At 64.7% G+C, this 21,371-nt stretch overlaps 8 protein-coding genes across 8 annotated transcripts; 7 read left to right on the top strand and 1 right to left on the bottom strand.

The window, feature by feature from the left end:
• Positions 1–1,972: 1,972 nt before the first annotated feature.
• Positions 1,973–3,203, top strand: EMIHUDRAFT_196784 (hypothetical protein; the record flags this gene model as incomplete). Its single annotated transcript, XM_005770858.1, has 2 exons — positions 1,973–2,824; positions 3,138–3,203. The coding sequence occupies 2 exons, from the start codon at positions 1,973–1,975 to the stop codon at positions 3,201–3,203; spliced, it is 918 nt and encodes a 305-aa protein (XP_005770915.1).
• Positions 3,204–4,748: 1,545 nt separating this feature from the next.
• EMIHUDRAFT_448076 (hypothetical protein) lies at positions 4,749–6,209 on the top strand (the record flags this gene model as incomplete). Its single annotated transcript, XM_005770857.1, has 5 exons — positions 4,749–5,492; positions 5,576–5,626; positions 5,745–5,820; positions 6,036–6,082; positions 6,144–6,209. 5 exons carry the CDS (start codon positions 4,749–4,751, stop codon positions 6,207–6,209), a joined length of 984 nt encoding a protein of 327 aa, XP_005770914.1.
• A 404-nt stretch (positions 6,210–6,613) lies between these two features.
• On the top strand, positions 6,614–6,976 carry EMIHUDRAFT_196782 (hypothetical protein; the record flags this gene model as incomplete). Its single annotated transcript, XM_005770856.1, has 1 exon — positions 6,614–6,976. One exon carries the CDS (start codon positions 6,614–6,616, stop codon positions 6,974–6,976), a length of 363 nt encoding a protein of 120 aa, XP_005770913.1.
• Positions 6,977–7,205: 229 nt separating this feature from the next.
• On the top strand, positions 7,206–9,540 carry EMIHUDRAFT_448075 (hypothetical protein; the record flags this gene model as incomplete). Its single annotated transcript, XM_005770855.1, has 7 exons — positions 7,206–7,319; positions 7,434–7,676; positions 8,218–8,255; positions 8,333–8,594; positions 8,794–8,832; positions 8,907–9,044; positions 9,112–9,540. 7 exons carry the CDS (start codon positions 7,206–7,208, stop codon positions 9,226–9,228), a joined length of 951 nt encoding a protein of 316 aa, XP_005770912.1. The 3' UTR covers positions 9,229–9,540.
• A 67-nt stretch (positions 9,541–9,607) lies between these two features.
• Positions 9,608–11,134, bottom strand: EMIHUDRAFT_61619 (hypothetical protein; the record flags this gene model as incomplete). Its single annotated transcript, XM_005770854.1, has 2 exons — positions 9,608–10,316; positions 10,356–11,134. 2 exons carry the CDS (start codon positions 11,132–11,134, stop codon positions 9,608–9,610), a joined length of 1,488 nt encoding a protein of 495 aa, XP_005770911.1.
• A 2,681-nt stretch (positions 11,135–13,815) lies between these two features.
• On the top strand, positions 13,816–15,331 carry EMIHUDRAFT_448074 (hypothetical protein). The gene is made up of 5 exons (XM_005770853.1): positions 13,816–14,096; positions 14,169–14,440; positions 14,517–14,628; positions 14,725–14,916; positions 14,990–15,331. Exons 1-5 carry the CDS (start codon positions 13,866–13,868, stop codon positions 15,116–15,118), a joined length of 936 nt encoding a protein of 311 aa, XP_005770910.1. The 5' UTR covers positions 13,816–13,865; the 3' UTR covers positions 15,119–15,331.
• Positions 15,332–17,633: 2,302 nt separating this feature from the next.
• EMIHUDRAFT_196777 (hypothetical protein) lies at positions 17,634–19,454 on the top strand (the record flags this gene model as incomplete). The annotated part of the gene is made up of 2 exons (XM_005770852.1): positions 17,634–17,763; positions 17,977–19,454. The coding sequence occupies 2 exons, from the start codon at positions 17,634–17,636 to the stop codon at positions 19,452–19,454; spliced, it is 1,608 nt and encodes a 535-aa protein (XP_005770909.1).
• A 266-nt stretch (positions 19,455–19,720) lies between these two features.
• EMIHUDRAFT_196776 (hypothetical protein) lies at positions 19,721–20,613 on the top strand (the record flags this gene model as incomplete). Its single annotated transcript, XM_005770851.1, has 3 exons — positions 19,721–20,335; positions 20,425–20,500; positions 20,582–20,613. 3 exons carry the CDS (start codon positions 19,721–19,723, stop codon positions 20,611–20,613), a joined length of 723 nt encoding a protein of 240 aa, XP_005770908.1.
• Between the last annotated feature and the right edge of the window lie 758 nt (positions 20,614–21,371).

The raw sequence follows: 21,371 nt of genomic DNA, 5'->3' as shown, positions 1-21,371 counted from the left end.
AGGCGGCGAACACCCAGGTGCGCAGGGACATCGCGACTCTGCCCGCTCGCTCGACCCTTTTGCCGCGAGAGGGCGCCGGCCGCGTGTAAGAGGTGGCTGGCGCCCTGAGGCGGCAATTGGTGGCGTGGCTGGGGAGTGCGGAACGCTACTGGCGGCGTGACAGGGCCTCTCTCGATTGCGTGTGCCGCCCATCGGCACGCGGGTGCGCAGACATCGCGACTCTGCCGCTCGCTCGACCCTTTTGCCGCGAGAGGGCGCCGGCCGCGTGTAAGAGGTGGCTGGCGCCCTGAGGCGGCATTTGGTGGCGTGGGGAGTGCGGAACGCTACTGGCGGCGCGACAGGGCCTCTCTCGATTGCGTGCGCCGCCCATCGGCACGCGGGTGCGCAGACATCTCGCGACTCTGCCCGCTCGCTCGACTCTTTTGCCGCGAGAGGGCGCCGGACGCGTGTAAGAGGTGGCTGGCGCCCTGAGGCGGCATTTGGTGGCGTGGGGAGTGCGGAACGCTACTGGCGGCGCGACAGGGCCTCTCTCCGCTGCGTGTGCCGCCCATCGGCACGCTGGTGCGCAGACATCGCGACTCTGCCCGCTCGCTCGACCCTTTTGCCGCGAGAGTGAGGGCGCCGGCCGCGTGTAAGAGAGGTGGCTGGCGCCCTGAGGCGGCATTTGGTGGCGTGGGGAGTGCGGGGAACGCTACTGGCGGCGCGACAGGGCCTCTCTCCGCTGCGTGTGCCGCCCATCGGCACGCGGGTGCGCAGACATCGCGACTCTGCCCGCTCGCTCGACCCTTTTGCCGCGAGAGGGCGCCGGCCGCGTGTAAAACGCTGGCATAAAACACAAGAAGACTAACCCTAACCCTAACCCTAACCCTAACCCTAACCCTTACCCTAACCCTAACCCTAACCCTAGGTCTCAGCGTGCGGGGCTGAGTCTTAGTTAGTCGTCGGCGCTGTGGGGCCAGATCCCAGCGCAGAACCCTGCAACGCTGGCATATACAGACACAACAAGACTAACCCTGACCCTAACCCTAACCCTAACCCTAACCCTAACCCTAACCCTAACCCTAACCCTCTAACCCTAATAACCCTAACCTATAACCCCACCCCCCAACTCCAGCCCAACTCCACACCGCAAATTTGAAAGATCTTGATGAAAATCAGGCCCGACCGCAAATTTCTTCAAAATTTTCGCAGGCGTTCCGCGCCTGCAGATTTTGAAATAAATTCGACAAAATTGGTACCTGGCCCAATTCGAAAGCTGCCCCCAGGCCCCAGCAGGCGTCTTGACGGGTATCAAAATTCTTCCCTACAAAAAAAGGCCAACGGACCCGAGAAATCATCAATTTCCCGGGCTCTGAGCCGAGTCTGTGTCTGAGGCTGGTTTGGGCCCCAAATCAGCCAAATCGGCAAAATACCGGGGTATTTTGCGGGTATACCTGGAAAAGTTCCCGGGGGTATACCTGGAAAATATCCGCGTAGTTTTCCTCGGTTTCGCCTCACAGATTTTGCCCCAAACCAGCTCCCAGACTCAGGGAAACTCGAGAGTTGCCAGAATGGAGCAGGAATGGAGGGAGCACCAACCAAACACCCTCTGGTTTCCCTGGAAACTTCCGGAAACTCAAAGTGCTGGGGACCCTCTGGTTTCCCTCTGGGTTGCCGGAAACTCTCGTCTGTCGGTCTCGTCGATCGCTGTCTCTGTGTGGCCCACATGCGCCCCAAGTCGCGCAAGTGCCATCAATCATCTGCCGACCAAGTCTCACTCACAGACACATGCAGAACTGCACGCTATGAACCATGTTCTTAAACGAGCGGTTTGCACTCATTGCCGCCCTCGCTCGAGTTATCCTGCAGTTAGTTACGTGGAATTAGATTCCACCAAATGATCGCGGCCAAAATGCAGCGACGGTCACTTCCTTTTGGAAGCGATTCGGCGGGGACGCGGACGGTCGGTGCAGACTCATGGGCGCGACGCACCATGGCCAACACCTCCGCTATGGCGTCAACGCCCCCGACGGGTCACCTTGGACCCGGCGCTGTGCGACCTGAGTACATTGTCGGGGGCTATGAAGCGCAGCGCTTCACTCACCCTTACATGGCGAGGCTGTACCGCAACAATCTGAATGGCAACGTCGGCTTCTGTGGTGCATCGACGATTTCTCGCCTATGGGTGCTGACGGCTGCGCACTGCGTCCTCAACATGCAGCCGGCGGCCCTGCATGTCGGCATTCACCGACACGATGTGGTCGCCTTGCATACCTTTGAGGATGACTGCGCCGAGAACATCAGGGCGGTGGAGATTGTCGTGCGCCCTGAGTACGAGGTTCATACCTCTGTGTCTGCTGACATTGCTTTGATCCGGCTCGAGCGTGCGACCACTTGCTCCTTTGATCATCTTGGACTCGACGACGGGACTTTTTGGCCGCCAGATGCGATACCCCCGATCCGCACTGCTACTGTAATAGGGTGGGGCGCCACAGGCCAGGATGCAGGGCAGGCGCGGTATCTCAAGCAGCTGGAGACGACGCTGTTTAACGAGCTCGAGTGTTCGCGCTTTCTAAACATGGGCTTCGACGGACACGACGGCCTGCATGTTGACCACGGCGAGCTTTGCGCTGGCGTGTACGACCCAGACCTCCGTGGATGGGAGCGCTACACCGACCTGGACGGAATCTGCTCCGGCGACTCTGGCTCGCCGCTCTTTGTTATCGACAAGGCGGGGCAGCGCATTCAGGTGGGTGTAGTGTCCTCGATTCTCACCTTCTGCGGCGACAAAACTGCGCCGGCCCTCTACGCTCGCGTCGCAGGACACAAGGAGTGGATTAAACAGGTGACTGGCATCGAAACTGCATACGGGGCCGTGCCACCGCAGCCGCCACAGCCGCCACAGCCTCCAGCACCACCACCGGAGCCACCAAAGCCGCCACCGAAGGCTCCACCCCCCCCACGACCTCCTCGCCCACCGCCCGACCCGCCCAGCCCGCCGCCGCCGCCGCCGCCGAATTTTCCGCCGCTGGGTCCCGAGTGCGCATGTTCAGTTGAGGAGAACGGCTGCACCAGCGGCGGCACCGACGTCAGCCCGCGATGCTCATGCGCGGAACACGTCGACCAGTACCCAAATCCATTCTGCTATGTGCTGGGAGGCAGCGAATGTAGTATTGCAGACCCGTCAGAGTGGGCCCATGGCGCATATTGGCGACGATGCGTGACCCGCCCGCCGCCGCCACCGCACCCTCCGCGTCCACCACCGCTCCCACCGCATCCCCCACCGCCGCCTACCCTGCCACCGTCTCCGGCACCGCCGCCGCCGCCGCCGCTCGGACCCGAGTGTGAGTGTGCCACCCTAGAGAATGGTTGCAGGAGCGGATCTACAAGGGTCATGGGTCGATGCGGCTGCGCAGAGCGCTCTGGAGCGCTGTAGAGCTCTACAGCGCTCTACAGCTCTACAGCTCTACAGCTCTACAGCGCTCTACATTCTACATCCTCTGCACCCTCCCTCAGACCACAGTCCTTCCTGTGACATGGCAGGCCACTATCAAGCCCTACAAGCACCAGATCACCCACTTGGGGAGGGTTGACGTCGTGATATTCGCCGAAGATTTCTTTTTTTGCAGTGAAATAAGGCGAGAAGAGAGGGCAGACGGCAGGCTGCGCGTTGCGAGATCCGGCGCGATGACCTCGCGGGGACGATCTCCAAGACCTCGTCGTGCGAGAGGGAGAGAAGCTGCATGAGCAAGCGCGACCGGAGACGGAGCGAGATAAAGACAAGGTGGTGCCGCTATTCCTTTCACGCTACTCAGCACGCCCCCCGGTTAAGCTGCGGTGCAAAACTCTTTTTACCACCTTCAAGTACACCCCCAAGACTCCCCCAAACCGCCCAGGATGAGCTCCTGAGGTGCCAGTCCGCCCGAGATATGACCGGTTGAAGTTGGGGTTCCACGGTCAGGATGGAGGTGCCGAACTGGATGGGGGTCAGCCAGGGAGGCTGTTGTGGCGCACCGGACCACCCCCCAGCACCGTACCCCACCCCACTGCATCCATGGGAGTCACAAATGGTGCTGCACTCGCGGCTGCAAGCACGACACTCAAACCCACCACCTGCCTCCTCTACCCTGTACTGTCCAAGCCTAAAGTCTGCCCAGGTTGTGAGGGACACGATGCCGGCGTGAACACGCCGATCTGACAAAATCCCGAGTGCCTACCGCACGCGCCGCGCGCGTCGCGGCGCGTGCGGTAGGCTTTGTTTGAAGTCAAAAGTCGAATCAGAGCGCCGTCGGCGCTGTCCCTCGTTTTCCTCCCACGGACCGCCCGTCCGGGACCGCTCCGGGACGCACGCCGGCGAAGCACCACCAAGCTGCTGTACGGCCCCGGCATCGCCTCCCCTGGCTTAGCTAGACTGAGAGATATTGTGGACAATACACTGACACTGAACCTCCCAGAGCTCGTCCCGGTCCGTCACGGCCATCCTCGGCCTCCGGAGAGCCCCCGGCCGCGGCGCGGTGCGGCGGAGTCACAAATCCGACGGCAGAGCACCGGGACGCGGTCGGGCGATCTAAGGCCCAGTGAGGCGTATGCATTGCGACCTATCAACAGGCGCCTGCGGCGCCGTGGTCAGAAGCTGCTGCTCCCACCTGTTCACACTTTCATAGTGGACAGTACGAGGAGCCATTTCACCCGTGCAACATCTGCACAGGTGTACCGCCGACGCTCAAGCGCCCGGCCCCTACTAGAGTAGTCTTGTGGGACCCACAAAGATGTCGCTCTGCAGTGTCCGAGAGCGGCTTCGCCGCACGCCGCTGTCGGACGCCGTTGTGCGCCGCATCCGCGCGCTCGGCCTCGGCCGGGAGCGGGGCGGCGCCGTGCGCCTCTCCGACGAGCAGCTGCGCGAGGGCCGGCGGCGCGAGCTCGGGCGGATGGGCCTGATCCGGGCGGCGGCCAACCTCGACGAGCTCCCGCGCGCCGCAGAGGCTGAGCTCGCCCTCGCCGGTCGCTCGAATGTCGGCAAGAGCTCACTGCTCAACGCGCTGGTCGGGAAGCGCTCGGGCGGGACGACGACGCGTGGGCTCGCGCCGGTGCAGAACAGGCCGGGCGTGACGCGGTCGCTCAACTTTTATGGCTCGGAGCGGCGCGGCGCGCGGATTGTCGACATGCCTGGCTACGGGTTTGCATTCGCCTCGGACGGCGCGACTGCGCAGTGGCAGGCTGCGATGCGCGAGTTTGTCGTCTCGCGGGGCGGCCTGCTGCGCGTGCTGCTCTGTGTAGACGCGCGGCAGAGCCTGCGGGCGCTCGACCGCGAGTTTCTGCTGATGCTCGACCGCGAGGTGCCGCGGACCTGTAGCCCTTGGCGCGGAGGCGGTGGCGTGGCCGAGGGAAGCGTGTGGCGGGCGGCGGCCACGCCGACGCCGACCCCTGCGTGCGCGCAGGCGGGCGTGCCCTGCCTCGTGGTGATGACCAAGTGCGACCTCGTGCCCACCAGCGAGCTCGCGCGCCGCTTCGCGGTCCTCGAGGCCGCTGCAGCCAGCCTCTCGCCTTCTCCGCCGCCTCGCCAGCCCCTCACCAGCGGGTGCCCCCTTCGCCGCAGGCGGACTTGGCGGAGCTCGGCCTGCGCGGCTTGCGCGCGGGCGTGCACATGGCGCCAATCCCGACCTCGCCCTCACCCTCACCGTCTCGCGCTCTGCCCACACCTCTGCCCACGCTTCTTCTCCTGTGCCGAGACGGTCGCTCCCTCTCCTCGCTTTGGCCCTGGACAGGTGTCGAGCCGCACGACCGCGGGGGTGCCAGAGCTGCGCAGGGCGATCGCGCGCGAGATGCCAAAAGGATGGCTACGTTTCCCGCGCGGCGGCACCGAGGCGGCGGAGGTGGGGGGGGCAGAGGCGAAGGCGGGAGATGCGGCAGAGGAGGAGGAGGCGGAGGCGGGGGCGGAGCCGCTCGGTCGGACGGCGCGGCGGCAACGAGCCAAGGTCGCGGCGGTGGCTCGGCTGAGTCAGCGCGTGGCGGCGGCCGACGCTTGGGCGCGCCGCAAGTCGCGCCTCTCGGAGCAGGAGCGCAGCAGTCGCGGCCGCTCTCGGCGGCGGAGGCAGTTTGGTGGGTGAGAGAGCGTGTGCGGCTATGCGCAGTGCCGTGTGCGTGTGTCGTCTCACGTTTTTGAGGCTGGCGTTGTGCAAAACTCACAAGACAAGACTTGCTTCAAAAATGCGGAGAGAGAGGGCAGTTAGCGCTCTCCTTCGCGCGATCCTCTCCTGTTCAATGGGCCTGTGATATCGCTGCGACTGCAGCGCAGACACAGGCAGCACACGCGCGCGACTAGATTTGCGTCGCCCTGTCGGGCCTCGCTCCCGGATCGAGCGCCGCGAAGGTCTCTCGAAAAGCCGTCTCTGCGCTGCCGGGCCCTGCCGGCTCTCTCCGCGTCGGCCCGCGGCGGAGAGGGGCCGCGCGGCGGGCGAGGAGGACGAGGGCCGCCTCTCGCCCGCCTCCCGCCCGCTCCGGCGCGAGGTGGGCGCCGGGAGCCGAAAAGTGAGCCCGGCTGCAGCGGCGCGCGGGCCGTTGCGGGTGAGCCACCCTTCGAGGCAAGGAGCCCTCCCAAAATCATTCCAACATCATCCCTCGACCCAGCTCAGCCATGCCGCCCGCCAAGAAGACGCCCGCCAAGAAGTCCGCCAAGAAGCCGTCCGGCGGCGGCGAGAAGAAGCGCAAGAAGAAGCGCGTCGAGTCGTACTCGTCCTACATCTACAAGGTGCTCAAGCAGGTGCACCCGGACACCGGCATCTCCTCCAAGGCCATGTCCATCATGAACTCGTTCATCAACGACGCGTTCGAGCGCATCGCCGTCGAGGCGGGCAAGCTCGTGCGCTACAACAAGAAGGGCACCCTCTCGTCGCGCGAGATCCAGACCGCCGTCCGCCTCATCCTCCCCGGCGAGCTCGCCAAGCACGCCGTCTCGGAGGGCACCAAGGCCGTCACCAAGTACACGTCCAACGCCTAAATCGGCACCCCCCACTCACTCCCGGTGTTTCTAAACACCACCCTACTTCTTATGACTTTAATTATTTTTTTCCTTTTTGCGTCCGGGGGCCGACGACGTATGGTTTACTCCGCCGCGCTCCCCGCACACTCCGAGCCTAAGAGAAAGTTCGCTCTTCCCCGCGCGCTGCGCCTGCCGCCGCTCCGCTGCCAGCCGAGGCACTCGCACTCGGGCTCCGCGGCGTCGGCCGATGGCCCTCTTTGACGTGCTCGCCGCCGCGCCCGACGCGTGGGCCTACGCCGCGGGCGGCACGGTCCGGTGCCGCCTCACCCTCATTTGCAGCGCCTCCTCCGCCGAGCGGTGGGTGGACTGGATGAGCGCCCAGCTCTGCGGCCACTTCTCGCTCGCGTCGCCGCCGCCGCCGCCCTCCACGCCGCCGCAGGCCGAGGCCACCGCCTTGCCGGACGAGCGGCAGCAGGACGCGCCCGGGCGGCGGTGCTTCTTCTCGTCGCCGCCGCACGTCGTGCTCGCCGGCCACGCCGTGGAGCCCGGCGCGCGGCTCGCCTTCGACGTGGTCGGGACGCTGCCCGACGGCCTGCCGCCGAGCCACCACGGCGACCTGGCCCGCATCGAGTATGTGGCCGTGCTCACCGTGCGGATGATGCGCCCGCCGTCGGAGCCGTCCTCCGGCTGGCGGCGCGGCCCGATCTGCAGGCTCGCCGTCCGCGCCGCGCCGACACCGGCGCACTTGCAGCGCCTCACCCCGCTCCCCACGCATTTGCAGGCTGCGCGTGCCGCTGCGAGTGCTGCTGTGCGGCGCGCCGCGCGCCGGCGCGCCGCTGTGCGCGCAGCCGCGCCTGCAGGAGCCGTCTTGGGAGGGCGGGGAGGGCGGAGCAGCCGGAGGCGGCGGCGGCGGTGGCGGCGGCGGTGGCGGCGGCGGTGGCGGAGGCGGAGGCGGAGGCGGAGGCGGCGTGCCAGAGTCGCAGTTTTGCTGCAGCGTCAGCTCGGAGGACGCCGCGCTGACGCCGGTGGCCAGCCGGGGTGGTGCGGCGTGTGTGGAGGGGTGCACTTGGCCGGCGGCGGGCGAGGAGGAGGAGGAGGAGGAGGAGGAGTGGGAGGAGGTCGGGAGGGAGGAGGAGCCGCTCGTGTTCGAGGCGGAGGGCGAGGAGGAGGGCGAGGAGGAGGGCGAGGAGGAGGGCGAGGAGGGGTCTTGGAGAGGGAGCGAGGGGAGCGGCGCGGCGGACGGGCATGCGGCCACGCAGGCGGCCAACGAGGGCCTCTTCCAGGTCCGGCTCGAGGGGTGCGCTGCGCCCTCCCCCCCGCCGCACAGCCGCGTTCTCCCACTCCTCGGCCTCGAGGGCGGCGGTGCGGGAGTAGGGCGCCTCTCGCGACGGTCGCGTTTGTCGGCCGCGCCTGCTCGCGCGCCCCCGGAGAGGTGGTGCGCGGCTGCGTCCGCTTCGAGGCCGGAGGGTCGGCGGAGGAGGGGGCGGCGGCGGCGCTGCAGTGCTCTCTGCTGACCATCTCGCTCGACCTCGAGGAGGAGGTGGAGTGCGACGAGCAGCTGTGCGACGAGCTGGGGTGGGACCTCGCCCTCACACGCACAGAGGCGGGCGGCACCGGCGCGCGCTCGAGTCGCACGGTGGGCGGCGCGCACACACACTGCTCCCCCACACACCCCTCCTCCCCACACCGCTCAGCTTCCCAAACCGCCCTGCTTCCACCCGCTGCTCCCACACCACACCGCCCTCGCACCGCTCCCTCACCACTCACCGCTCCCACACCGCCGCAGCAGCGGCTTCACACCCCGCCCCGCCCGCCCCGGGCCCTTCGCTCCGCAGGTAGAGTCTGTCGAGGTTGCGGCCGCAGCTGTGCGCGAGGCGAGCCTCGTTGCGAGCGGCCTCTCCGTGCGGGGGGGACGAGGCGTGGGCCGAGTCTCGCCCTCTCCTGTCAGGCGAGCTTCGAGCTCCTGCTGCCGAGCCACCTCCCGCCGAGCTGCGAGGCGCCCGCGCTGACGCTGCGCTGGAAGCTGCGCTTCATCTTCACGCTGAGGCCTCGCCCCGAGACTGAGGCCGCGCAGACCCTCGACTGGGAGCGCCGCCGCCGGCTCGCGACGCGCCATCCCCGCCACGGAGGCAGGACGGGACGGTCCGCTGTAGGTGCTGCCGATGACGGTCCGGCCGGCGCCGCGGCGCAGCTTGGCTCGGGCGGCCGCAGTGGCCACGCCGCCGCCCGCCACCTTGCCTCTCTGGCTCGAGGCGGACGCCCCGGGCTGACGTGGCGCTCGCATCACCTCTACTTTGAGCACCAGAGTGTCGTGGCGGCGACGAAAATCGCACCGGTAAAGGCGCGCGCCAGTGCTAGTCACCCCAGGGCAGAATGCCGATTGTGCTTTAAGTGGGGCCCGGAGGGGGGAGGGCCGCTGGCACAGTGCAGCTCTCACCGCTCGCCTCGGCTCGTCTCACACACTCGATAATATTGCTCGATCGTCGATGCCGTGGCTGTTGCGGCTCGCGGGGGCGGTCCTGGCGCTGGCGGTCGCCCTTCCGGTTCCGCGTTTGTTCACAAAATAGAGTAAATACGAGACTGCGCAGTGCACACGTGCCGGCTCACGCCGCCCCTCATACGCGCGCGCGGCCCGGCCTCGGCTCATCGTCATTCGAACACGCGCTCGCTGTCCCACCATCTGTTCCAAGCCACAAGGCCCGCTAGCTCCACGGCGACAACGAGGGCAAACATGGGCGTGAAGTCCCGGCCGTTTTGCTCCAGTAGCCAGCCGGTGAAGTACTGGCCCGAGGCGCCCGCGATGACGGCGAAGACGGAGGTGCCGCCGTAGATGAGGGATGAGAGGCGGGTCGAGATGTCCTGCGCGCCGCAGCCGTACCCCGCCGCCGAGCCTGCCTGGCAGCCGACCGCCACGACGAAGAGCGCCTCCGCCTCGTCGCGCTCCAGCTGCAGCCCGCCGGCGCCGGCCGAGAGCAGGCAGAGCGCGAGCATCGCGAGCGCCGGCCCGCCCAGCGCGACGGACTGCATCACCTTGCGCGCGTCGGTGCGCCGAAAGTGGAGGCTCGAGACGAGGGCGTCGCACGCGGCGCCCGCAGCGAGCGAGCCGACCGCGCCCGCCGCAAACGGGTAGAGCGCCGCCGTCGACGCGTCGGCTGTCGAGAGGCCGAACTGGTACGAAAAGTAGGTTGGGAGCCACGATAAGCCAAAGTACATGAAGAAGTTGGAGCTGCAGTGCGCGGCCGTCATCGCCCAGACCGGCCGCGAGGAGGCGAGGGCCCGCCACGGCACCTCGCCCATCCCGCCGTCGCCGCCGCCGGCCGAGTCGCCGCCGCCGGCGCCGGCGTCGCCAATCCTGCTGCTGCTGCTGCCGCCGCCGCTGCTGCTGGCTCCGGCGGACTCGAGCTCTCGCGGTGCGTCGGCGCCGAGCACTGCCCACAGCACCGCGATGCTGAGGCCGGCGGCACCGAAGGCCTCAAAGACGAACGGCCAGCCCTGCTCTGCGATGAGCGGCGGAGCCAGGACGTAGGCGGCGATGGTGCCGCAGGAGAGGGAGGCGGTGAGGCAGCCCCAGAAGAGGGAGCGCCGCTCGGGCTGGACGAAACGCGCCGCCACCGCCTGAAGCGTCGGCACAGCCGCCGCCTCGCCCACGCCCATCACGGCGCGGGTGGCGAGCAGGGCAGGCACGCTCGAGGCGGCGGCCAGCGGCGTGGCGCAGGTCGCCGCAGACCAGACGACCAGCCCGCCGAGGAGGACCTGCCTCGGCGAGCCGCTCGATGCCAGCACGCCCGCGGGCAGAAGCCCGAGACAGTACCCGAGCGAGAAGCCTGCTGCAATGGCACCTTTGGTCGAGTCAGAGTAGGCGAACTGCTCCGCCATCGGGAGGATGGCGATCGAGATCAATACGCGGTCGAGAGCGCACACCGCGCCGATGGCGCAGCAGAGCAGCAGCACCGTTACTCGGGCGGAGGGCACGTCCTCGGGCGGCGGAAGCTGCGGCTTGATCTCGGCTGCCGCCGCCGCCGTCAGCGCGGTGGCGCGAGCCGCGCTCCTCAGCAGAAGGCTCTGTGTTCGAGGCGGCGCAGATGCAGAGAGCGCAGCCGGCACATATCCCAGCGGCGGCAGTGGCGTACGGAGCGCGGCGGCGGAGGCGATGAGCAGCACGAGCGATTCGCGCATCCGCTCTGGCGGGCGAGACGCCAAGTCATTTCTTTTTCACTCGAAGAATTCTTTTCCCGTCTGCAGTGAGAGTCAGTCAGTCAGTCTTACACACCTCCTAGCATGGAGGACGGGCCCACACGCACACACACGCTCCACACGATTGGCTCGGGAGCCGACACGAGAGGCACGCGGTCACCGGCCGTAGCACCGGGTCCGGACTGCTGGACGCACAAGCGCACAACAGTCAACACACAGCTCACAGCATCGGCCCTTGAAAAAAATAACGCATCGGCCAGAAAAAATAACGCACCGGCCCTCAGCGGAGCTGGGAATAGGACCGCCGCAAGCGGCGTGGCGTGGAGCGGTTGAGCATCCCTCCGGGGGCCCCTCTGCGCCGGGGAGGCGTTGTTGGAGGCTAGGACGCAAGCGTCCGTCGCCCTTTTCAAACTCGGGGCCCACTCCGCTACGCTGCGACCCGAATTTGGAGGGCCTAAAAGTTTAAGGATTTAAGGTGTTGCTGCGCAAAAGGGGTCGGACACAGGGCGCAGCTCATGCCAAGAGCTAGAAGGGGAGCTAGAGAGAACGACTACCCTGTCCCGTTATTGCGTACACCAACACCACAAAAGCTCTCTCTCTCCTGTCCTCACTCACTCAGGGGGGTCACAACTACCGAGTCCCTCGACTAGCTGCCACGTTGCCGACCGAGAGCGGATCTCCTCCTGCTCCGCAAGGAGGGTGGCCAAGGCTAAAGTCTTGTCGGAGCCGCCGGGGGTGTTGACGACTTGGAGAAGGTCGCCCTTGTACTTGTACTTGTAGAGATGCTCGAGGGGGTGCTTTGTGGGGCGGTGCGCAGCCAGGCCAGCAGTGAGGGGAGGCGCACCCTCACTCTCCTCGGTTGCAGAGCTCGTCGGAGGCTGCGGCACGACGGGAGGGTCGCGATAGCAGTCCTCGGGCGAGCCGACGCGCATGTCCAACCAGCGCTGGGACTCGTTGTGACGGCAGACGCCGGCTGCCTCTCCAACTGCTTCTGCAGCGTCCTTCTTTGCCCGGTGCATGGGCTCGATCCGATTCCGCAGCGTGTCGTCCCCAGCGGCGGTGCTGCGCGGGAGGCGGCCGCGGGCACGCTGGGCTCGATCAGCGGCTTCCCTCAGTTGCTCCGAAAGCACGGATTTGGCGGACGTTCTTGGCTTCAATTTTACGGATGTCTTGGCACCAGCTGAAGGCTTGCCCCCGTCCACGGCCCAGATCACGCAGTTTCGTGCACGGTATTCGGATTTTGCTATTTGGTCGTGTGGGGGTATATGACAGATTTGTCAATGGTACCGCGTCTGCGACGCGGGCGCCTTGCGAGCAGAGCCCTTAGCCACCCTTCATATCTTGCGCGGTCAAAAAAGAATCTTCAGGATACGCACCTTATCTGACACGCTCCCACTGGCGAGGTGCGATCGCGTCATTTCTTTTCTGTCAGAGAGTTCTTTGTTTAAATCTTTTTTAGTTTTTGTTGTACAACAAAGCTTTAGGCTTTACGCACACCCTCCCTGGTAGGTTCGAATTCGCCGCGCAACATTTCACCCCCACAGGACCCCGCCCTCCCCCCCTCATTGCACATTGGTCCCACCACCTAGAACCCCAATCTTGGCTTCGCACCCTCTCCTTGCGCAGTGTCCCCCGCTATTGTCGCCGTTTTCGGGGCACGCAATCCTGTGCAGTCAGGGCAAGTGGGGGCGGGGGGCACTCCCCCTGGTCTGATACTGGGGTGTGACTGTCCCTAGTCTCGGAGGGGGGCTTGAAGGTAAGAATATTTTATTTTTTCTCAACCCTCCCTCGTTTCTTTTTTCCCGTGTTTCTCTCAAAAACAACCAAACTCCCTCTCGTTTCCTCTCTCTCTCTAGTTATCGTGGAAACTCCGTGGAAATCGTCAATGTTTTGGGGGGGGGGGGAGCTGAGAACTGAGTCTGAGGCTGGTGTGGGCCCAAAATCAGCCGAACCGGCAAAATACCCCGGGTGTGTTGCGGGTATACCTGAAAAAACCCGGGTATGCAACAACATGTACATGTGCATGTGCATGAATTTTTCCCTCGCGCTGTGGGCCCTAGCGGCGAACTGCTTACTTTTTTTTATTGAGCGCTCGGCTACAGTGCTGGTGCTCAGGTGACTGGGTTCCGGCTCCTACCCAGATAGGGGGTCTGTTGGGACTGGCTGGCCCCTCCCAGATAGGTAGGTAGGTTGGTCTTGTTTGGCCCAAAAGGGCCCTGCAATAGGTAGGTACCCCCTATTTTCATCTTTTTTCGCTTCGCTGCGCGGCCTGGGGATAGGTAGGTAGGTAGGGCGTTTTGGCGCGAGTCCGCCAGACCGAGAGAGAGAGAATTCTTGATACGAAACCACGACGACACACACCAGTCGACTCGCATCGGTTGCCTCCATGAACGGCGGAGCTATTCTCGCGTCCACACCACACCTGGCTCCAACGTGGACACGCCCATAGCTGGGGACACTACTAGGTCACGCATGGCATCAGAAGTTTTATCTCTGGGCCCCGAAAGGCATCTCTAGCAGCGTCGTTACGCATGCACCCTCCCCTCCTGGGCGCATACGCCTCACGTCTCGACAGAGCATAAGCCCTTGGTTCTCTCTCTCTCTCTCTCTCTCTCTCTCTCTCCGCCAGACCCCCTATCCGGGTAGGAGCCGGAACCCTGCTCGGTTGCACTGGTTGCGCCCCTGGGGAAGGCGGCTGCGAAGAGCCCATAAGATGCTTACGCTCGTTGCAGGCTTCACACCCGCCGTGGTGCTGGGCACCCGCCGTCCGATGCCTCAGCGTCCCTTGGTGGCGATGACGGCAGCACCCACCACAGCATCATCGGCGGGTGCATCGACTGCCGCCACCCGCACCTTTTGCAGGGCTTCCGACCTCCTCGCATCCGGACCCAAAGTGTCTGCCATTGATGTCGTCAACGTTCTCGGTCGATGGCAACGGATGGAGGCTTCCAGAAGAGCCGGGCCGCAACCGAGCGGGCTCACATTTGACGGTGTCCGTACCTGCTCCGCCTCGCAGGAGTGGGACAGCATAGGGGAACTCCCCGCAATGGACGCCTTCTTCGACGCGGAGGGCAACATCGTGGACGGCCCTGCGCTGCGCGACGCGTGGGCGCGCTGGGAGGAGGCCTTCCCTCGCAAGGCGTCGCGGCTCAGCAGCGAGACTCGCACCTCCAAGTTGCCCCGCTGGCCAAAAAATGACCCGCAGTTCTCCGCGCCCGACGTCGAGAAGGCCGGCGCCCAGCCGTGGGCGGCCAGGACGCCGCAGCGGCGTGGGTTCTGCAAGCGGAAGCACGCGCAAGCCGACCGCTCTCCCCCACCGCGCCCTCCTCTCTCATGCTCGCAGCGGTGATACTCGCCGTGGTAGGTCGCAAGCGCAGCGGCACTGGCACGAGCAGAATGTCGGCAGACTGTCCTTCCGCTCGGACGCCCTCGCTGCCTCGGTCGGCTGCACCGCGGCCGAACTCGACGCGAGGGAGGCGCGCGTCCATCCCGACACGCCGCCGACGCTCGTCCATCCCACCTCTTTCACGCATCATCCCCGTCCTCCCAGCTCGCGCCGCCACCTTGCGCAGGTCTCTCCCTTGGCGTGCGACGTGGTCTTCGATGCGCTGTCGCGCTCCCAGTCCGGCATCACCGACAAGCTGGGCTGCGACGAGCGGCGCGCGAGCTACGAGACGGCACAAGGCGGTTTCGACGCCGACGCGTTCGAGGAGGACCTCGCACGCGGCCGTGCCAGCGTGGCAAGATCGTATGCCATCTACCCGGTGACCCGCCTCCAGCCACCCACCGCTGCTCCCCGCCTCCAGCCACCGACCGCCCACTGCGCCCCCCTTCCAGGGTTCGATCAACCTGGTGTCGCTCTTCGTCTACTACGAGTACGAGCGGCTGCACGACTTCCACGTCACGACCGACTACCTCTCCAGCTTTGTGCAGCGCTTCCAGGAGAACTTGTCGGCCTTGTCGTGACAAGCGTGGTGGGGAAGACGCGAAAAGGCTTCCCTTGTGCACCAGCATGTACCATTTTTCTCTCTCTGCTCGTGCTCTCCAAGAAAAGTACGCGTGATGTGAATGTATTATGAGAGCGCCGAGAGGGAGAGGTTAGGGCTGTACGACACAGCTGACAAAAACTTAGGGGACCCCTAGGGTTCTGAGGGCCGGATTTTTTTAAGACCTTTTAAGAGATTGGCGGCTCCAGAGCCGCCTCGGTGCGTTTAAGAGATTGGGCCCATGCTGCCGCTCCCATTTAAGAGACCATTTAAGAGAATCGCACACCGCGCCCAACCTGAGCCATTTGAGCCCATTTAGAGCGTTTAAGCGCGGGGAGGCTGGCGGGCGGGCGGGCGAGCGAGCGGGCGGGCGGGCGGCAGAGAGCGAAGCGCTCTCGGGGCCGAGCGAAGAGCTTTCGCCGCCCGTCGGCAAGTTTTGAGTATAGACCATTCATGGTGTGATCGCGTTTAAGGGCGCGGGGAGGCTGCCGAGTCGTTTGACCGTTTAAGACCGTTTAAGGAATCGGCGGCCCAGCAGCTCTTAAAACTTGCCTAGGCAAGTTTTAAGCCGTTTAAGCCGCAGGCGCCCCAGGGCCCACCCTTTTAAGCCTAGGGGTCCCCTAAGGACAAAAACAGGCGTTCAAATACAAACAGGCTAACAGCCCAGCGATGCTCCTCTCGGAGTCCGTACAAAAAATTCTTTTTCGAGGTCAACCCGTCATGCGGCAGGTGGCTTGCTTCGGCTCGCTGCCACCGCGGTGGGTCACCAAGAGCTTCTCCGCGTGCGGCGTCATCACCACGCGACGCGCTCGCCACGCCTCACCCGGGCAAAAGGAACGACCGCGCGCCGCCGCCGCCCGCCTCGCCGCGCCGCGCCGCGCCGCGCCGCGCCGCGCCTCGCCTTGCAGCAGCGCACGCGCACACGCACCCGCGCGCGCGCGCCCGCGCTCGCTCCGCGAGAGCGAAGCAACCCTCCACCCGAGTCTTTCGAGCCGGGAGCCAAAAGGTCCCGACTCGAACCGCGAACCGGCTCGACCACCGCCGCTGGCGGTTCTGCAAAGGCACTCAAGGGCAGTGCCTCATATAACGTGAAATAGTGCGAGCGCGCGAGATACTCACCCGACCCACCGTGCCCTCGCGAAGAAGATCTCGCGCCGCGCGCGCTCGCACACGCCGCCCGAGAGCACTCCCACCCCCGCCGCCCTCGCAAGCTCACAGGTTGAGTTGAGGAGAAGCAGCTGAGGGAGATCAAAGCGGGAGAAGGCGGCACGGCGGCGGCGGCGCGGCGCCCCCCCATCCCCACGCCTCCGGGTCGTGCGTACCGCCTCCGGGCGTGAGTGTCCCCCCAGCGTCTGCTCCAGCAGTCGCTCCGGTAATCAGGCCGAGAGTACCAGGGAGGAGGGGAGAAGATCCCAGGGTGGGGAGAGGAGAAGAGCCTAGGGAGGGGGGAGGAGAAGAGCCCAAGGCGGCCTCCCTCTCCCTCCCCTCCCACCGGGCCTCCCTCTCCCTCTCCTCCCACCGGGCCTCCCTCTCCCCCTCCTCCCGCCAAGCACCGACAGTCTCGAGGGGCCAGCCGCTGGGGGAACCACCTCCTGAGAAGGGGGGGTGGACGTACGCCAGCGGCACGAGGGCTTCAGCCACACAACTACCATGGGAACGCGACCCACACAAAGCACCAAAGTTAGGCATACCCCCGGCGCAGTGTCCCCCGCTATGTGCCGCCGTTTGTCGGGGCACGCTATCCTGTGCAGTCAGGGCAAGTGGGGGCGGGGCGGACAGCCCAGGCCTTTGTTTCCTGGGACCTCTCCGCCCAGTCCGGGGGTGCGTCGAACCTTCCATCACCCTGTCGGAAGCGGCGTGCCGGTGGAGGCACGTCCGGGTTTTGGAAGTAAAGATATATTACTTTTTTGCTCCTCTCGGAGTCCGTAGAAGTGGAGGGGGGAGCCGCGCGGGGGTTCCCCATTTCCGCAAAATTTCCCATTATTTCCATTCCTCCGCACGGCACACGAATCACGATTCAGCCTCGCTGGGCGCAGGCTTTCAGCATTCAGGTTTAGGTGTATTCAGGTATGTTGTTGTGGGAAGTGCTCACGCGAGAAGGAATCGACGCCACGACGCGATGCGTGCCGCACAAGAAGTCATGAGTGATCGCAAAAAGAAAACCGAGCTCACGCGCTCCCTCATGAAATACTACAAAGAACCCTGCACAAAGATCGCACGGGTGGGGACCTGTTCCTTTTTTTGAGCTTAGCCTTCGATCTTATGAAACAACCACGCTTTTTTCTTTATTTTCATGAAATGAAATGAAATGAAACCGTCGGCAACGCTGCCTGCGACGAATGCACTTCGAGTCGGCGCCCGCCGCCGGCCGGCGCGCGCCATCGTCGGCGCGCTCCGGCGCAACCGACTGGCGTCGTACTTCACCCACGCAGAGCCCTGCACCGACGCGCGTCGCTCCCGAGGACGCACTTCTGCAAAATTTTGTGCAGACTCGCATGGCTAGCGAGCGGAGAGACTGCGCATCGCGCCATGTTGGCAGCGGCGGCAGCATGTACGAAAGCGAGCACTTCAACCTCGGTGCAGCATCGAACCTGCAGCTCGGTGGCCAAAGCAGCATTGCAAGAGGTGGGTGCGATGCCAGCAGCTCTGGACTCTGGCGCGGCGGGGCCTGCGGCTGTTCGTCGAGCCATGGATCGAGTCTCTCTGCGTCACGCCCGCCGTCGAGTGGCTCCCGGCCGCCGAGCGGGGAGTCAACCGCAAGCCGTCGCTCGTGCCCCGCCTCACCTGCGGGCTCCTCCTACTCCTCGGCTAGCGGGTACACCCAATGTGCGGGCGCAGGCGGCCCACGTTCCCTCGACTTCATCACGCCCACGGCGCCAGCAGCGAGTGGCTGGGAGGAGGAGGAAGGGGTCTTCGTCGCGCTGCCGGCGGGACGAAAGCTGCAGATGGACATCCTCAGCACTTGGGGCGATCCTTATTACGTCGGGCTGGCCGCCATCGAGGCATTCGACAGCGCAGGGCTGCCGGTTGACCTATCCGCAGGTCGGATTTGGGCCTCGCCCGCCGACATCAACGTCCTCCCAGAATGTTCGGACGACCCGCGAGTTGTGTCCAACTTGACCGATGGAGTCTGTGCCACCTGCAACGACAACCACCTGTGGCTGGCTCCATACACCGCTGGCGAGCGCAACCTCTTGGGGATTGAGCTTCCCGCGCCCTGCCGGCTCTCGCTCGTGAGAGTCTGGAACTACAATAAATCGAGAATCCACTCATACCGAGGTGCGCGTCGAATTGAGCTGCGGCTCGACGGCGCGCTCATCTTTCGCGGCGAGATCAACAAGGCTTGCGGGAACGTGGTGGACGCCTTTGCGTGCGCCGAAAGCATCTTGTTCACGCTCGAGCCGCAAACGCTCACCGCCATCGAGGCGCACGACCTATGCTGCCACTCGCCTGAGCACGACTCTGACGCCTTCCGTACGGAGCGGCCGCACACGCCCGGCGCAGAGGCCGGCGCTCTAGAGTGCCGGCCCCGCGTCATTCCGAGCGAAGTCACGGCCGTCGCTGCACGGCCTGCGACCTCGGCTGGCCAGCGCGAGCCTGCGCCGCGGGCAGCCGGGTTCATGCCGTCTCTGCCCCCGATGCAAGATTACGAGGTGCGGCTCCATCCACACGGAAAGCAGCTGGTTTTGCTCTGCGAGTCCACCTGGGGCGACCCGCATTATTTGGGCCTAAACGGGCTCGAGCTCCTATCGCCAGAGGGAACAACCATCGATCTCCAACGAGCTGCGATCACCGCCGATCCTATCGGTGTCATCGCTCTTCCAGGGATGCACGGGGACACACGGACCGTGGACAAGCTGCTGCTGGGCGGAGACTGCGCGTGGGGGTGGCTCGCGCCGTACAGTCTTGGCGCGAGCGCTTCGGTTACTCTCACGATGCCAAACACGGTGACCATTGGAGCCGTTCGCATTTGGAACTACGCAAAGACGCCGGCGCGCGGGGTGCGTTCGTTCCAGCTGCTACTTGATGGCGCGCTCATCTTTCAGGGTGTGCTCCGTGCGGCGCCGCAGCGACGCGCCGACGCAGCGCTGCCCCCCCCCGCAACTGGCAGCGACTACAAAGTGCAGACAGTTCTCTTCACGGACAACGAGGCTCTGATCGATGCGGAGCGACACCACGTGTACAGTTCCGAGGAGCTTGTTGAGGAGCTGCAGATCTTTGACAACGGCGTGCTCGCCAACCAGGTGCTGCCGCCGTCGGACCGGCAGGCAAGACCCATGACCGCCTGCATCCGTCCCGGCGGTCGAGCTGCTTGACGTTGTCGTTGACCGGAGACTCGCATGAGAGTTTACTTGGTGGTTCGAAGCTGTCTGTGTCTTGTTTGCTGCGGGCGGGCAGCGGCGTGGCGCAGCGCTGAAAAAAGAAAGGCGCGCGGCGGCTGCCGGCGCCCCGAGTGGCGCGAACAAGATGTGACAAAAGAAATTTGAGGCGCATTGAAACGCGGCTAGTTCGATCGAGTTGAAAACTCGATATGTCTGGTCTCAACGGCCCCTGAGGCATCGCTCTCAGAGCTTTTCTCGTCATGACACCATGGCTCGTTGTGCTGTTCATGGCCGCTCGCGAACGCGCACTGCCACGGCTGGAGAGGTTGTGCGCACGCCGGCCGCGGCGCCACCTGTTCTTTGAAGTTGGCAGCAATCGCGGGGATGTGCTCCGAGCATTCTACTCTGGTAAAATTCCCAAGTTCAGCGTCAATCCTCACTGGACGTTCCCGGTGTCGGGGTACAATGCCAGCGAATGGGAGGTGTTCGCTTTCGAGGCCTCGCCAACCCATCGTGTGGCGCTCGAAGCGCTCGAGGCGGCACACCCTCTGCTTCACATCTCGATCGCTGCCGCTTGGTCCGATGCGAATTCGTCCATCCGCCTCAGTATTGACGACACAAAGACTGGCATGCGGCGCGCGCAGTGGGGTTCGTCCGTCGTGCGTGACTGGGGTCAGATGGGTGGCAGCTCCAAGACAGTCGATGTCCCGACTGTTGACTTCGCTTCCTTTGTTGCTCGGACTGTATGTCCGCAAGATCACGTGGTGGTGAAGATGAACATTGAGGGGGCTGAGTTCGCGGTAGTGCCTCACCTCATTGACAAAGGACTGCTGTGCCTGATCGACGATCTAGATTTTTACTGGCACCCAAACTTTGTGAGTCTAGGGGATTACCCGGACCCGCATGCATTGATTGCTGCTACTGACCGCCAGATCAAGTCGTGCGGCCGCATGCGCTGTATCAGGGGCGCGTGCACACACGCTCTGTGCTCGTGCCGATCCGTTTCAAGAGGTGTCCCTGCCAGGCGATAGTTCCGTTGGGTGATAGAGAAGCGGGGTCACCGTACATGCGTCCCACATACTTTCTCTCTGAACACACACAACACGTTTTTTCGTTTGTAGCGTCTAAGAATAGAGAACAACCGAGAGACTAAACACCTCGGAGCTCGTGGAGAGCCAGAGGCAGAGCGCGCCGCTGCTTTCCGTGTGCTTCTGCGCTGCTCAATACCATGATCATGTTTCATGTACGTCTGATGCCCCCTCTCTCTATAACTCCGCTCTGACTCGGGGCACGATCCTAAATAAATAAAGACGGACACACACCTCTCCACACGCGCATAATGAAGAGAGAGGAACACATCGAGTGGCTGAGGAAGCTCTTCGCTAGGTGGAAGGAGGCCCGGCCGGCCTTGAGGGAGTCGCGGAGGAGGAGGGATAACGGGGGTAACGTGCGGACGGGCCAGCAGCCAGTGGGAGGAATGAGGGCCGCGACGGCAGCTCAAGCGGGAGGGAGCGGAGACAGTGGGCAGCAAGCGAAGTGGGTGAGACTGATGATGCTCCTTCGACTTAGGGAGCGGTTTAGCTGCTGGGCGGGCTTCAGGGTGGTGCTCACGCGAAAAGGAATCGACGCGATGTACAAAGCATACAAGAAGAGGAGAAAGAAGAGGAGAGACACCGGTGATGACGAAACAGAAACTAGCGCAGGCGAGAGCAGGGCAGACCCGGGGACGGGGGAGCCGGAGCAGACGGCATCGGCCGCCGAGGGAACGTTGGGAAGAGGCACGAGGAGGGCGGCGACCTCGACCGACTATGGAGGACCCGTCGCCAGACGACGCAGGGCAGACGACGGGGAGGCGGAGCAGACGCGCAGGGCGAGACGAGGGAGGGAGCAGGACTTTGCGGAGATCAGCAG

Source organism: Emiliania huxleyi (genome assembly GCF_000372725.1).
Source record: "Emiliania huxleyi CCMP1516 unplaced genomic scaffold EMIHUscaffold_4, whole genome shotgun sequence".
Taxonomy (NCBI): Eukaryota; Haptophyta; order Isochrysidales; family Noelaerhabdaceae; genus Emiliania; species Emiliania huxleyi.
The sequence above is the reverse complement of the archived record's forward strand: the minus strand, read 5'-3'. Positions and strand labels throughout refer to the sequence as shown.

What these genes read in the sequence shown, in the direction of transcription:
- EMIHUDRAFT_448074 (XM_005770853.1), top strand. Translation starts at nt 13,866, where the DNA reads ATGCTTACGCTCGTTGCAGGCTTCACACCCGCCGTGGTGCTGGGCACC. An exon ending in GTCGATGGCAACGGATGGAG is followed by an intron (nt 14,097 to 14,168) that starts GCTTCCAGAAGA and finishes TCCGCCTCGCAG; the next exon opens with GAGTGGGACAGCATAGGGGA. An exon ending in CGTGGGTTCTGCAAGCGGAA is followed by an intron (nt 14,441 to 14,516) that starts GCACGCGCAAGC and finishes TCGCCGTGGTAG; the next exon opens with GTCGCAAGCGCAGCGGCACT.